Source organism: Macaca mulatta, chromosome 3 (genome assembly GCF_049350105.2).
Source record: "Macaca mulatta isolate MMU2019108-1 chromosome 3, T2T-MMU8v2.0, whole genome shotgun sequence".
Classification (NCBI taxonomy): domain Eukaryota; kingdom Metazoa; phylum Chordata; class Mammalia; order Primates; family Cercopithecidae; genus Macaca; species Macaca mulatta.
The window spans coordinates 111,702,470-111,718,127 of NC_133408.1; the positions used below are offsets into that span (position 1 = coordinate 111,702,470).

General features: G+C 37.9%; 1 protein-coding gene across 1 annotated transcript in view; it reads right to left on the minus strand.

The window, feature by feature from the left end:
* Positions 1-15,658, minus strand: part of LRRC72 (leucine rich repeat containing 72) — a 53,096-nt gene that overhangs the window by 14,505 nt on the left and 22,933 nt on the right. Inside the window, exons 4-5 of the mRNA XM_028845991.2 lie at positions 5,163-5,244; positions 3,614-3,724 (exon numbers count right to left, since the gene is read on the minus strand). Coding sequence (XP_028701824.1) covers positions 3,614-3,724; positions 5,163-5,244 — 193 coding nt within the window. The remainder of the gene's footprint in view (positions 1-3,613; positions 3,725-5,162; positions 5,245-15,658) is intronic.

Genomic DNA, 15,658 nt, shown 5'->3' on the forward strand with positions numbered 1-15,658 from the left:
CATCATTCTTAGCAAACTATCACAAGAACAGAAAACCAAACACCGCATGTTCTCACTCATAGGTGGGAACTGAACAATAAGATCACTTGGACTCGGGAAGGGGAACATCACACACAGGGGCCTATCATGGGGAGGGGGGAGTGGGGAGGGATTGCATTGGGAGTTATACCTGATGTAAATGATGAGTTGATGGGTGCAGCACACCAACATGGCACAAGTATACATATGTAACAAACCTGCACGTTATGCACATGTACCCTACAACTTAAAGTATAATAATAATAAATAAATTAAAAAAAAAAAAAGAAAGAAAGAATTTGGAGGAGGGAAGGGAAAGGAAGAGGAAAACTGAGTTGGAAAGAGAGGGTGTGGAAAGGTAGACTGCCTGGAGAGAAGAGGTGGAGTCCCCTGACTCTGCCCGGAAGACAGGAATTCCAGTTCCCAGGACCTCACACTCTGCAGCTGGTTTAGGCCTCCCTGAAGCTCTCAGCCATGCGTCTCCTAGGCAATCCTTGGCAATTCTCCTCATAAATGCCAATGGAAAGTGCAATGCTGAGAATGGATTAGTGTTTTGCCCTTCAGGCTGTTTTCTCACCCTCTGAAGAACTTGTCATTTAAGTGAAATAATAACAACACTTTATAATTGCACATGGATTTACAACTTAAAAAGACAAAAATGACCACATTTGAAAACACATAGATTTCTCATTTTAGTTAATGAGCTAAAGCTAATCTGTGATTGCAAATGAGGCTCATAGAAACTTAATCTGAAGACATGACTGCACAAATAACATTAGTTATCTAATAAATGCAATCTATTTTACATGCAACATCTTTAACCAAAATGGGACATGAGTTCAAAATGTGAATTTTTAGAAAACGCTTTTTGTTTTTTGTAATTGGACATAACGTTTTCTCCATTTCAAACAAATGATCCCACAACAAGATTCTCAACTGGAAAATTACAGTTACATAACTTGAATTGCGTCACTATGATTTTAAATAGTGGTCGTAAACTATTGTGACTGGTAATGATATGGACATTATACTACCAGACTGGTATTTAAAAACTAGAAAACTCCCACCCCTTATGCCTGGCACAATTCTATGCTCACGTACACCCTTGACAAGTAGGGTATGGGCTAGATTTCAGGATCTATTTGGTCCTGGGCTGGGCACCTTTGTTCAAGGCATAACCTTGTTTATTACTATGGGCATAACTCTGTTTATTACTATGGGAGTAAGCTTGTTTACTACTCTCCAAATGTTGTTTTGTAACAAGTTTCCTCAAATTATAGAGTTTTTAAAGTAGCAAATCATTTTGCATCAAACCCCTTCAACTCTAAGATATATTTAGTCTGAGTGTTACAAATTTGTAAGCCCTATATAGGTATAGACTGGGTCTTTCTTGTTCAAATTTGAGTCCTATTATCTAGAATAGTATCATGTAGTGAATGTGTGATAAACATTTATTAAATGAATGAATGAATACATTATAAATATTTATTGAATGAATGAATAAATAAATAAATGATAAGTAAAACAAGGCATGAATTTGTGTTTCAACATTCCTTAAGAGTTTGGTTAAATCTGTGAGCTTTGCATTTCCGTGATTAAAGGGAATAATTCTAGTTACATCATAGGATGCTGTAAAGATTTAAATGAGACTATAATAAAACATTTTTTTCAACAAGAAAGACATTCAAACATGTTACTGTATGATTATTATTTAAAATAGCAGTTGTTTTCTTGAGTCTATTAGCAGAATTTCGAGACTGGATGCAACTTATTTCGTTATCTGATTTACATAATCCACAATAAAACAATTATTTCTTATTTTAGAATTTCAATTTTTGTTGTTGCTTCAAAATAACATTAATGATGAGAAATGTTTTCTTAAAAAGTGTTTACAGAGTTATCCTAATGTTTAAAGCAACCCTGAGAAGTAGCTGTCAGCCCATTTTATAGAAAAACAAAGGTAAGTGTCCTAGGTCTAGCATAACTAGTCTTTTAATTATAGCAGCATTTTTTCAGCAGATACGGGCCAGGTAACTCAAATATGCAGGCCAATTCTTTCACAGAAGATCCAAAAGCTGTAAAAAACCTCCTGACAGCAGGCAGCCTTCTCATGTCTCCAAAATAAGCATAAAATTGCCATGAACTTGGTGTAATTTTGTGATTTTAATACTTGGGTTTAAATAATCTAACTGTAACAAATGAATCATTTTCTCTCAGTATAGTACATATAACTGACAACACTGAAAACATATGGAAACTTTAGTAACTCTCTCTACATTGATCTGATTATCTGATTAGAACCTTCACCATCAATACTAGTTTACAACTATTCAAAATACTGTCTCAGGCAATTCTGAGAAATGAATAGAAAAGGAATTTAAAAATATATCTATTGCATTACATTATTATAAAGAGGTCTCTAAACTCTAAAGTCTGAAAACCTCCTCTTTGATCTGCAGGTCTTTTACCTTAATACACCCAGAATCCTTTATCTTGTATTGTGGTTGTATACATGTTTATCTACCCTTCAAGACCATAAGCTTATTGAGAGTAGGAGTGGTGTATTATTTATTTTTTTGACTCATCTCACACTTCTTTTCAATAGGTTAGTTCCTTGCTGGGTGTGATTCAATATATATGAATAAAGTTTGCTGGTTATCCAGTTGAAAGTTTAAAAAGTCTTCTGTTTTTTTTTTTTTTTTTTGTATCAGCTTTATTAATATACTTCATGTACCACACTATTCACCAGTTTAAACATATGATTCATGTGTTTGTGGTATATTCACAAAGTTATGCAACTGATCACCACAGTCAATTTTAGTACATTTTATCACCCCAAAAATAACCCCACACCCTTTACTCTCTGGCTGTCACAACCCCCAATTCCTTGGCCGTTGGCAATGCTCATCTATTTAAAAACAGTTACCTCTCAGTGTTGCTGTCCTATAGATGTGCCTACTTGGACACTTATATAAATGGAATCATATAATGTGTGTTAAAACTTACTTTTGAGATAAAACCCAAAATAAATTTAAACATGTAAATCCTTTTGCTACTTTTGTCATTTTCATTAGACATGTGATAGATAGCATTTCACACACAAAAATTTTTCTGTTGTTTTTTCGAAAGCATGTCTTAAAAGACAATAAGATCTAGTCTTATTTTCAGGAATATCTATTTTTTTTTTTTTTTTTTTTTTTTTGAGACAGGGTCTTTCTCTGTTGCCCAGGCTAGAGTCCAGTGGTGCAATCTTGGCTCACTGCAACCTCTGCCTCCCAGGTTCAAGCTGTCCTCCCGCCTCAGCCTCTTGAGTAGCTGGGGTTACAGGCATGTGCCACCGCACCTGGCTAATTTCGTATTTTTGGTAGAGGCAGGGTTTCACCATGTTGCTCAGGCTGGTGTGGAACTTCTGGGCTCAAGTGATCCGCCCGCCTCGGCCTGCCGAAGCACTGAGATTACAGGCGTGAGTCACAGTGCCTGGCCTAAATATCTTAATTATAAACATTGCTCCTCTAATTTTAAACTTGATAAATGGAAAAATGTCTTATGTTAATACTATTTTAATTTATGGCCATATAAAATTGCAAATTGTTACTTAGGATCTTCAGATTTAGCATTCCCTGTAATTCCTTCACTGTTGCATCAATATTGGTTAACTCATTGTGGTGTAGCAGGAGTATATTCAATGAAGGCAAACAATGCAGGCCTAAAAAAAAAAAAAAAAAGAATATTTTTACAAGATTTCAAACATTTTTTTCAATTTTTTTATTGCAAATAAAACTAAACATTTTTAATGCTAATTAACATGCTAACTAAAAAGGAAAACATATGATAGCTGGATAAAGAAGGAATAACTATTAATAATATATTATAAATTATTATTAAGAATACAATAAGATATAATTCATACAATTAATTGTGATGTGGGAATACAGAGTAAATTTCTTTCCACTGTTATTGTTTTACTTTTTTTTTTGAGATGGAGTTTCACTCTTATTGCCCAGGCCGGAGAGAAATGGCGCAATCTCAGGTCACTGCAACCTCTGCCTCCTGGGTTCAAGGGATTCTCCTGCCTCAACCTCCCAAGTAGCTGAGATTACAGGTGTCCACCACCACACCCAGCTCATTTTTGTATTTTTAGTAGAGACGGGGTTTCACCATGTTGGCCAGGCTGGTCTCAAACTCCTGACCTCAGGTTATCCACCCGCGTAGGCCTCCCGGAGTGCTGGGATTACAGGCATGAGCCCCCGTGACCAGATTGTCTTACTTTTTAAAATGTAGCAATGATTTTGTTTGTTTGATTGATTTTGGAGGGCTTAGTTTCTTTCTTCTTTTTGTTTGGTTTTGGTTTTGGATTTTTTTTTTTTTTTGCTTGTCAATGTTACTTAGATTTATAATGCTAGTCAAGGGAAAAATTACTCATCTCCTCCAAATTGCATAGCTAAGTATTTTCTGTACATAACTGGAAACCAAATATTCATATTATTTTCATGGATTCTAAATTGTTTATTTTCCTACATTTTTAACATAAATGAAAGTGGGATGTGTCTTTTGATAGCCATGTCATAGCTTCATTGGCAAGATGTTCTTTCTTAGTGGTGTATGAAATCATGATGGGCCTTAAAATGTATGACATTTTTATTCTATGATATATGATATTAAAGAAAAGTGTTTTGTACTGTACCTCTGTATTTCATGATCATGGTATGCCACGTGCTTTTACGAATGGCTTGAAATTATCAGTTTTGAGAGTGTTTTGCATATAAAATTAACTCAGAGTGAAAGCAGGAATTTGGCTGGTAGAACATACTGCCAATAAAATTTCTTAAGACTATTAAGTTTTTGTATTTATCAATGCTCCCAACTATTGTTAAAATTTGCTTCCACATGTCTAGTTTATGTCTAAAATACTTGTTAAAAATTATTTTAAATTTTGAATAAGACACATGGCAATATTAAATTAGAAAAGTAATCTAATAGCACATTTCTTAATATAAAATGTACATTAAAACATTTAAAAATAGATTCCTTAATATATTTTCAGCAGAAATGTTAAAACAGATTTTTGCATGTCATTAGCAATTATCATAGTTGAAAGTACTTAATTGAAAATCTATTAAATCAACAGAAAATTTAAGACATACCTTCTATCTCAAATATTGCATTATTGTTTAGATACAGTTCTGTCAGACAATAGTTTCTAGTTAGAAATGTTATTCCATGGAGCTAAAAATGAGAGTTAGAGAACAATATACTTTTTATAATAACTGCATATATAACATAAATATAGATAACATGATATACAAAAATAATATATTTAATTGTAATAAGATAATAAAAGTTTGACTTTTGCTATTATTATTTGTGACCTTTTGGTCTGGCTGTAAGTTACATTTGGATTGTCTTTGAGGAGAATGTGATAAAAAGAATATTTTTAGCTAACTTAAACCTCTCTTACCACATCTTAGCCAAACTCGCTTGCCTGGCTTTCAAAACCTCTGCAACCTGGCCTAGCTCTTTTGCGCTAACAATATTTCTTCTACTTCTGCTCCGTATAGTCTCATTGGATCCGACATCACATATCCGCCACCTAATATTATCATGTGCCAAGGGCTCTCTCCTTATGCTGAGGCCATTTCTGCATCTGTAGGAGTCATGATTTCCCTTTGTCTGTATGTCTTTCCTTCTTAGTACACTTGAAATTATTTTTAAGGATTAGCCCTAGGCCAGCAAGGCATACTAAACCGTGCGTGAGTGGATGGCCGCAGTAAGTTTTCACTTGCAGAAATCAGTTGAAACCAAGGTTTGACCTCCTTGTACCTTACTGCTGTCTTTGTGCCCTATTTTGACCCACTTTATTTTCTCTAAACTTCTACTTGCTTCAGCACTTCGAGTCAGATTTCCTGAGTGATGGTCTAATCCTGGACTCTTTCTTTACGGCCTTGTCTACAACCATCTCCTCTTCTCTGGTTCTCTGCCCCTCTAGTAAACAGATCTCAGTTTAGCTATGGGTTCTGCAATCTGAATACACGCAGGAGGCAGCTCTGCCAGATCAGGCCCAGAACTAACAGCTCAACCAGCCACCATCTGTAATTAGAGGGCAAGGCACAGTACAATCCTGTTCATCATTCAGAGTTCATCCTTTTTCACAAAGCCTTTCCTGAAAACTCCTGTGCTCACGAACCTCCATTTTCTTGACCGTCCCAAATGCTTATTTTGACTTGTACAGTTAATCACTTGAACGCTAGAGTTTTGTGCGTTCCTCAAGGAAAGGAACCATGTTTCTTCAGCACCTTATCCTTTCTACCTCCCTAGTCTCCTAACAATATAGTGAAGAAGTCACATTTTACTTTTAAGGTTAGAATCAAAATTTTCATATGAATGGAAATAATAAAAAGTACTCTCTCAAAATTCCTCAAATGAACCATTAGGTACTGTATACATAATACGGGGTATTCAATGCTAAACTGTATGTCAGAAATCATTCTGGTACCCCGTAAGGAGAACTGCTATTTTTTTTTTTAAATATTGACTCCATAACATCCATCAAATTTAAAAGATGTACTTGCATTGTGAAGATGAGACATGGTAGAGCCGTAGAAGAGGAGCAGTTATGTTCTAAGAACTGCAGGTAAGTTAAATGTAAGAATGATAACTTTACCATTTAACACAGGATCTAGCAGGGAAAATATCCTCGTGAAAGAGTTATTGATCAATTATTTAGTACTTTATGTATACAAAAATATATGTTCCTGATGGTAAATTTTTTCTTGTATGTTTTCTAAAGCTTATCATAGGAAATATTTAATTTTTTTTTTTTTTTTTTTTTTTTTGAGACGGAGTCTCACTCTGTCACCCAGGCTGGAGTGCAGTGGCACAATCTCAGCTCACTGCAAGCTCCGTCTCCTGGGATCTAGGTTCAAGTGATTCTCCTACCTCAGCCTCCCAAGTAGCTGGGACTACAGGCACATGCCGCCACACCTGGCTAATATTTTATTTTTAGTAGAGATGGCGTTTCACTATGTTGGCCAGGCTGGTCTTGAACTCCTGACCTCAGCTGATCCACCCACCTTGGCCTTCCAAAGTGCTGGGATTACAAGCATGAGCCACCACGTCCGTCCAGGAACTATTATTATTAGTTAAATAAAAATATTTTGTTCATTGATGAACAGATTCAGAAAAGGATCCCAACCCATCTGACTTAGTTAGGATTTATTGGACTTTTTTTTTTTTTTTTTTTTTGAGACGGAGTTTCGCTCTGTCCCCCAGGCTGGAGGGCAGTGACCGGATCTCAGCTCACTGCAAGCTCCGCCCCCCGGGTCTACGCCATTCTCCTGCCTCAGCCTCCCGAGTAGCTGGGACTACAGGCGCCCGCCACCTCGCCCAGCTAGTTTTTTTGTATTTTTTAGTAGAAACGGGGTTTCACCGCGTTAGGCAGGATGGCCTCGATCTCCTGACCTCGCGATCTGCCCGTCTCGGCCTCCCAAAGTGCGGGATTACAGGCTTGAGCCACCGCACCCGGCCTATTGGACATTTTATTCATGCCTCTCTCAAATCTCAGAAAAGCCTTTTTAGATTTGTATTTAAGGTTTGAAAACTAACTTCTTTGAGGAATTTTCTTTACTTTGTTTTTATATTGGCAACATTCACAAATTACGAAGCTATAAAAGGGATTTCATGTGCTGTTCATCTGATTGTTCGCAGACTCATCTCCACCAAATTATGCCAGCACTCCTGGAGGACCTCTAGTAATTTCACCAAAGGTTTTGTTATGTCATGAGAGAAGCCGTGTTTCCCCAGGGTAGGAGAAACCGTTCAAAGCCAGAAGGTGAGTGTCCCTGTTGGCTCCTTATTGCTTTCTAACTTTTCCCACTGGCCTCCTGGCAGCAATTCGCTGCGTTCTGTTCTTCCTCTCACTACTCCCTGCTTTAATAGTAGCCACACTTGACATCAATGTAGGAAAAGAACGCCAGCAGAAATCATGACTTTTTCCTCTCTCTTCCAGTTACCTGCCAACCACACATTAATAGAACATTACTAATTAGCTGAGACTTTAATTTCTCTTGCATTGCTCATTAACACAGGAAGAACACTCATAAACCCCACAGTTTGACCTTGGTTATAGAATCATAGTTTTCCCACGAGCATTAACATCCTTGGGCCATGATTATTGGGATTATAGGAGTGCGTTGTTTGTGAAGGTGAGGGGGAGTGAAGGGAGATAGAGTGGAGTCAAAGCCAAATCATGAGGACCTTGGGGAGCTATTAAAAGATCTTGTTTAGAAGAATGTTATTGCCCAATTAGATTTTAGAAAGAAAATGGCCGATTTACAGGAGATAGTAAGTACAATGGCAGGAGATGAATAAGGAGGGCGTTTCCCTAATTCAGAAGAATTTGTAGTGGCCCAAATGGAGTAATGGTGGCGAGAGAAGAAAGAAATGGAGGAAATTGAGGGAGTATTTCAAGGTAGAATTCAATATACATTGCAAGATAGCAAGTTGTTAAGGTCAGGAACATTATAAGACAGGCTATTGTCCTGATACTCAGTTATTATTAAAATAAAATGTTATTTATTTATTTATTCATTTATTTTGAGATGGAGTCTCACTCTGTCACCCAGGCTGGAGTGCAATGGTGCAATCTCTACTTACTGCAACCTCCACCTCCTGGGTTCAAGCGATTCTCTGGCCTCAGCCTCCCGAGTAGCTGGGATTACAGGCGTGCGCCACCGCACCCTGCTACTTTTTTATTTTTAGTAGAGATGGGGGTTTCCCCATGTTGACCAGGTTGGTCTCGAACTCCTGACCTCAGATAATCTGCCTGCTTCGGCCAGCTGAAATGCTGGGATTACAGGTGTGAGCCACTGCTCCTGGCCATAACATGTTATTATTATTATCCGTTTAGAGAAATCTGTATTACTGATTCTCAGGATTGCTGTAGGATTTATATTTAGTGTGGCATTTCACAAATCATATGTCTTAGCTTAGGCTTGGAGCATAGCAAGTGCCCAATAGATGACTATTATTTAACCATTAGTATTAATTTTATAGAACTGGGAGCTTTTATATTTAATGTAAAATACATACAGTTAATCACTAGGGTACTACTAGGCACAAATGTATACCACCATGAATTTAAAATTAAGAAAGAATTCAGGGTTTCTTAATCTCTACAGCAATCACATATATTGGACCAGATAATTCTTCGTTGGAGTTGATGGGAAAGGTGCTGCCCTGAGGTTGTACATTAGCATCCCTGGCTTTTTACTCAGTAGATGCTAGTAGCAGACACATCCCAGTCAGAAATGTCTCTAGACATTGTGAAATGTCCCCTGGGAGGCAAAAACACCCCCAGTTGACAACTGCTGATTTACATGCAAGAGAAGAAAATATATGTATTAAGTGCTTATTATGAGCTGGGCATTAAGCTAGATGTTTTCACAGACATTATACAATATAATCCTAACAAAAGCCCAATGTTATTTATTTGACCCCCATATCCCCAGTTTACCTAGGAGAAAACCAAGGCTCAGAGAAGTTAAACAACTTTCTCAAGGTCCGGAGATCATAAGTAGTAGCAGAGTGAACATTCAAACCCAAGTCTATCTGACTCCCAAACCAAACATTGGCATGTATTACATCATAACGGAGTTCTTTAATTTGGGGAGACTTCTATCTAAACCATCCAGAAGTTACTAATTTGAAAATATGTTGAAGTGTATAAGTTTATTAGATTGAGCACTGGAAAATATTCGATGCATCAATTTATTCCTAGTATTTCAACAATAATCCCAAAAGGTGTCTAAAATGCATCCAAACATTTTGACCAGAAATGGAAAGAAGAAATGTAATAATCTCTGAAAACTTTCAAATTGTAAAAATAAACAGAATGTTGCCTTACTAATCTTTACTACAAACTTATATTATTATCTTATTTTAAGATGATGAAACTGAGGCCCAGAAAGGTTAAGTAATTTACCCAAGATTATACAGCTAGTACATGGTGGAACTGGGTAGGCTTTGACCCAGGCTCCACAGTCCCTGCTGGAAACCACTGCACCTTACTAATGTTCAGGACGGGAAGTTGAACTGTCCAGCTCAGCTCATTCTCAGACTTGGTTTGAGCCTTGGCCTGCCTTGTTCTACCCACCTGATCTAACTTGACCTCTCAAGTTTTCTGGGTTCTTCTCAACAGTTGCTCTAACAGGGCTGCCATCTCTTAAGCTAGTTTTGAGTTGCAGGCACTGTCCTGTCTTTTCCCCACCTCTTATGTGGTGTTCTTACGTTTTTTATAGGACTTTTCAGCAGAACCTAGATAGATGTATATGGTCACCAATCAATCCAAACTAAAAAGAAGATCCAACCCCGGCACTAAGCAACATCATGCATAAGTAACTGCACTTGTTCTTGGCTTCTTCCACTCTTTTTTTCAGCATTCCTTTTTCTCCTCCTGGCATCTTCTTAACCCTGACCATCCCAATGTCCTCTTTTTCTGCACACTTCCTTTCTTTTCACATGCTCTGGAGTCCCATTTCTGCGTGTTCCAGAGGTAAACTATTATATTCTCCCCACAGATTAATACATTAGCCATCTCAGGGTATTTCTTTTAAATTAGAAGATTATAATCAATGATGCTCTAATTGTTGACTTTAACATCCTTGAATACATATGTGCGATCTGAGAAAACTTTTGAATGTTCCTCAAATTATGCTTCATAACAACTCATTATTATTAGCTTATGAATCAGTTTTGGGGACTGAGTTGTAAAAACAGGTTTTCTCCTCTGCTCTCACACACAACACAGAAGACTTTTTGACCAAATGTGTGGGGCTTTACCCCCACATACCATGCCATGCAAGCAACTAATTATGCAGCAGACACCAAGTGTGTGTCCTCCAGTTGAATTTCTGCACCATCTACCTGGAGATCGCATCAGATCTTACAGGTTCAGAGCTCAATCCCGCAAGACTGCCCCCCCCACCCCACTTCTGATGCCAATTGCAAGCCCCAGGTTGTTTTACCTGTGCTTCTGACCAACTGGCTGTAAATTGGGGTCCCCATTACCCCCTCCCTGGACTTGAAATTTGCTAGAGTGGCTCACAGACCTCAGTGAAACACTTTCATTTACTTTTTTTTTTTTTTTTTTAAATAAAAGATATTACAAAGGATACAGATGAAGAGCTACATAGGGCAAGGTATGGGGAAAGGGATGCAGAGCTTCCATGCCCTCCCCAGGGGTACTACCCTCCAGCACCTTCCATGTGTTCAGCTATCCGGAAACTCTCTGAACTCAGTCTTTTAGGATTTGTATGAAAGCTTTGTTACATAGGCATAATTGATTAAATCATTGGCCATTGGTGATCAGTTTAACCTTCAGGCCCTCTCCCCTCCTGGAAGTAGGGCTCCTGGGGAGCAGAAGTCCCAACCTTCTAATTTTGCCTTAGTGTTTTCGATGACCAGCCCCCATCCTGAAGCTGCCTGGGAGCTGCCAACCATCAGTCACACGAAAAGATGCTTATCACTCTGAAGATTCCAAGGATTTGGGGAGTTGTATGCCAGGAAATCAGGACTGGGACTAAATATATATTTCATAACATCACAGAGACGTCCATTAAACCCAAATAGTGTCATCAATATAAAGAATGGTGTCAAAAAGTGTATTATTATTGGCTTGTAGGTGGCCATTTGGTTCTGGTGTCTTCATGTGATCTCTGTCTATGTGCATATGTCTAGTCTCTGGCTTTCTTTGTCCTAGTCTCCTTTTGTTATAAAGATTTTAGTCATATTGGATTAGGTCCCACCCTAATGACCCATTTTAGCTTAATCACCTCTTTAAATGCCCTGTTCCCACATACAGCCACATTCTGAGGGACTGGGAATTAGGGCTTGAACATATGAATTTGAGGGAGACACAATTCAGTTCATAACAAAAAGCTAACAAAAAAGTCAAACAAATATAAACTCCAGGGAATTGAAGGAAGTATAATCAAGGAAAACATAAAGCTGAATACATGGCTTAGCTCTGAATAGCATATTTTGTCATAACAATATACCAGTGAATATTGATTTAACCAAAATTACAATACAACCACATCAGGAGAATGGGGAATGGAAAGTATGCATGTGTGTGGTAGAAGTGAGGGCAGGAAAGAGAAAGAATTAAATGCTCATTTCCTTAGTGAAAATTCAATAGCTATTTTCTAGAAAAGAAAAATCAAGAAGTAGCAGCAATACCAGCAAGTGACTTAGAGAAAAGCTGATAAGTAACAAAAGATCACTTAAAAGAATTGGAAGTTGTTGCAACTGGGAAATGACAAGTGAGGGCAGATGTGCGCAACCCTTGCTAACTTAGAGAATTAGCCAATTCTTTCAACTAATATTATATGTTTATATAGCTATGTTAAGAACAACATGAAGAAAAGGAGTAAGGAGGTTGGGTCTTACTGTTTATTCTGTGACTACTGTGTGCAAGTTTCTTTGATTAGTACTTTACACTTGTCATCTCATTTATTTTTCATGCCAACCCTGGAAGCAGTCTGAAAGAATAAATACCCCATATTGTCTAAGAAGAACATCGTTTTAGAGATATTATGTGATTTGCTATATATTATTAGCTGGTTAGTGATAGGACCATTGCTATACTCCAGTTCTCAGTTCTACATCATTTTTTATTTTATTTTTTGAGATAGGGTCTCACTGTGTTGCCCAGGTTGGAGTGAAGTGGTGTGATCACAGCCACTGCAGCCTCACCCTCCTGGACTCAAGCATCCTCCCACCTCAGCCTCCCAAGTAGCTGGGACTACAGGCACACACCACCATGCATGGCTAATTTTAAAAATTTTTATGGAGATGTGGTCTGACTATGTTTCTCAGACTGGTCTTAGACTCCTGGACTCAAGCAACCCTCTAATCATGGCCTCCCAAAGTACTGGGATTACAGGCATGAGCCACCTCACCTGAAAACATCTGTTAATTTAAGAACTATCGTTTCCTGGTACTCTAACAGGAATCATTAATGCAGATATTAGTACTATTCCTTTTACTTTTATCTTTCTAAACATTAATAAAAGATGGGATACACTTGTACCTTTTTGGCTGTGTAGCTCTAAAACTCCTCCCCACAATTCAAGGATTTCTTGTCTAATAAGTCTTGGTGGCAATCAGAAACTACACCCCATTATACAAGATATTTGCTTTTCCAGACTTCTGGCAGGTAGGGCATGGATTCTTGACCTTGATGCACCCACTCTGAACTTCTAATCAAGAACTAGTCATACAAAGAAGCGGAGACAGTTGAAAGTTAATTCTGGTGGTGGTAGAGATGGAGAGAAAAAATATTGCTTTCCATAGCAGTGGAAATGGTGGCAGTGGTGACAGTGGATGTGTCCAGTGACTGGACAGCATGCTTCTGTCACGTGAACTTCTGTTACCTTAACTAGTACTCATGCAAAGAAATATTCTTAGCCATGATGTCCAACAAACAGAAACTGACATTTTCAAATGAACAAAAAGTAAAATACTAAACAAAATATTATCAACTTGCCCTCCTCAAATTTATAAGTGGTGACTAATTACATGCCATTTGGATTCACTGACAAAATGAAAATATTGTATTTATGAGAAAATATTAGACTTTTTTTTTTTGAATGTGTTTTTTTTTTAAATTTATTTATTATTATTATACTTTAAGTTGTAGGGTACATGTGCATAACGTGCAGGTTTGTTAAATATGTATACTTGTGCCATGTTGGTGTGCTGCACCCATCAACTCGTCAGCACCCATCAACTCGTCATTTACATCAGGTATAACTCCCAATGCAATCCCTCCCCCCTCCCCCCTCCCCATGATAGGCCCCGGTGTGTGATGTTCCCCTTCCCGAGTCCAAGTGATCTCATTGTTCAGTTCCCACCTATGAGTGAGAACATGCGGTGTTTGGTTTTCTGTTCTTGTGATAGTTTGCTAAGAATGATGGTTTCCAGCTGCATCCATGTCCCTACAAAGGACACAAACTCATCCTTTTTTATGGCTGCATAGTATTCCATGGTGTATATGTGCCACATTTTCTTTCTTTTTTTTTTTTTAATTAATTTATTATTATTATACTTTAAGTTGTAGGGTACATGTGCATAACGTGCAGGTTTGTTACATATGTATACTTGTGCCATGTTGCTGTGCTGCACCCATCAACTCGTCATTTACATCAGGCATAACTCCCAATGCAATCCCTCCCCCCTACCCCCTCCCCATGATAGGCCCCGGTGTGTGATGTTCCCCTTCCTGAGTCTGAGTGATCTCATTGTTCAGTTCCCACCTATGAGTGAGAACATGCGGTGTTTGGTTTTCTGTTCTTGTGATAGTTTGCTAAGAATGATGGATTCCAGCTGCATCCAAGTCCCTACAAAGGACTCAAACTCATCCTTTTTTATGGCTGCATAGTATTCCATGGTGTATATGTGCCACATTTTCTTAATCCAATCTGTCACTGATGGACATTTGGGTTGATTCCAAGTCTTTGCTATTGTGAATAGTGCTGCAATAAACATACATGTGCATGTGTCTTTATAGCAGCATAATTTATAATCCTTTGGGTATATACCCAGTAATGGGATGGCTGGGTCATATGGTACATCTAGTTCTAGATCCTTGAGGAATCGCCCTACTGTTTTCCATAATGGTTGAACTAGTTTACAATCCCACCAACAGTGTAAAAGTGTTCCTATTTCTCCACATCCTCTCCAGCACCTGTTGTTTCCTGACTTTTTAATGATCGCCATTCTAACTGGTGTGAGATGGTATCTCATTGTGGTTTTGATTTGCATTTCTCTGATGGCCAGTGATGATGAGCATTTTTTCATGTGTCTGTTGGCTGTATGAATGTCTTCTTTTGAGAAATGTCTGTTCATATCCTTTGCCCACTTTTTGATGGGGTTGTTTGTTTTTTTCTTGTAAATTTGTTTGAGTTTTTTGTAGGTTCTGGATATTAGCCCTTTGTCAGATGAGTAGATTGCAAAAATTTTCTCCCATTCTGTAGGTTGCCTGTTCACTCTGATGGTAGTTTCTTTTGCTGTGCAGAAGCTCTTTAGTTTAATGAGATCCCATTTGTCAATTTTGGCTTTTGCTGCCATTGCTTTTGGTGTTTTAGACATGAAGTCTTTGCCCATGCCTATGTCCTGAATGGTACTACCTAGGTTTTCCTCTAGGATTTTTATGGTATTAGGTCTAACATTTAAGTCTCTAATCCATCTTGAATTAATTTTCGTATAAGGAGTAAGGAAAGGATCCAGTTTCAGCTTTCTACTTATGGCTAGCCAATTTTCCCAGCACCATTTATTAAATAGGGAATCCTTTCCCCATTTCTTGTTTCTCTCAGGTTTGTCAAAGATCAGATGGCTGTAGATGTGTGGTATTATTTCTGAGGACTCTGTTCTGTTCCATTGGTCTATATCTCTGTTTTGGTACCAGTATCATGCTGTTTTGGTTACTGTAGCCTTGTAGTATAGTTTGAAGTCAGGTAGCGTGATGCCTCCAGCTTCGTTCTTTTGACTTAGGATTGTCTTGGAGATGCGGGCTCTTTTTTGGTTCCATATGAACTTTAAAGCAGTTTTTTCCAATTCTGTGAAGAAACTCATTGGTAGCTTA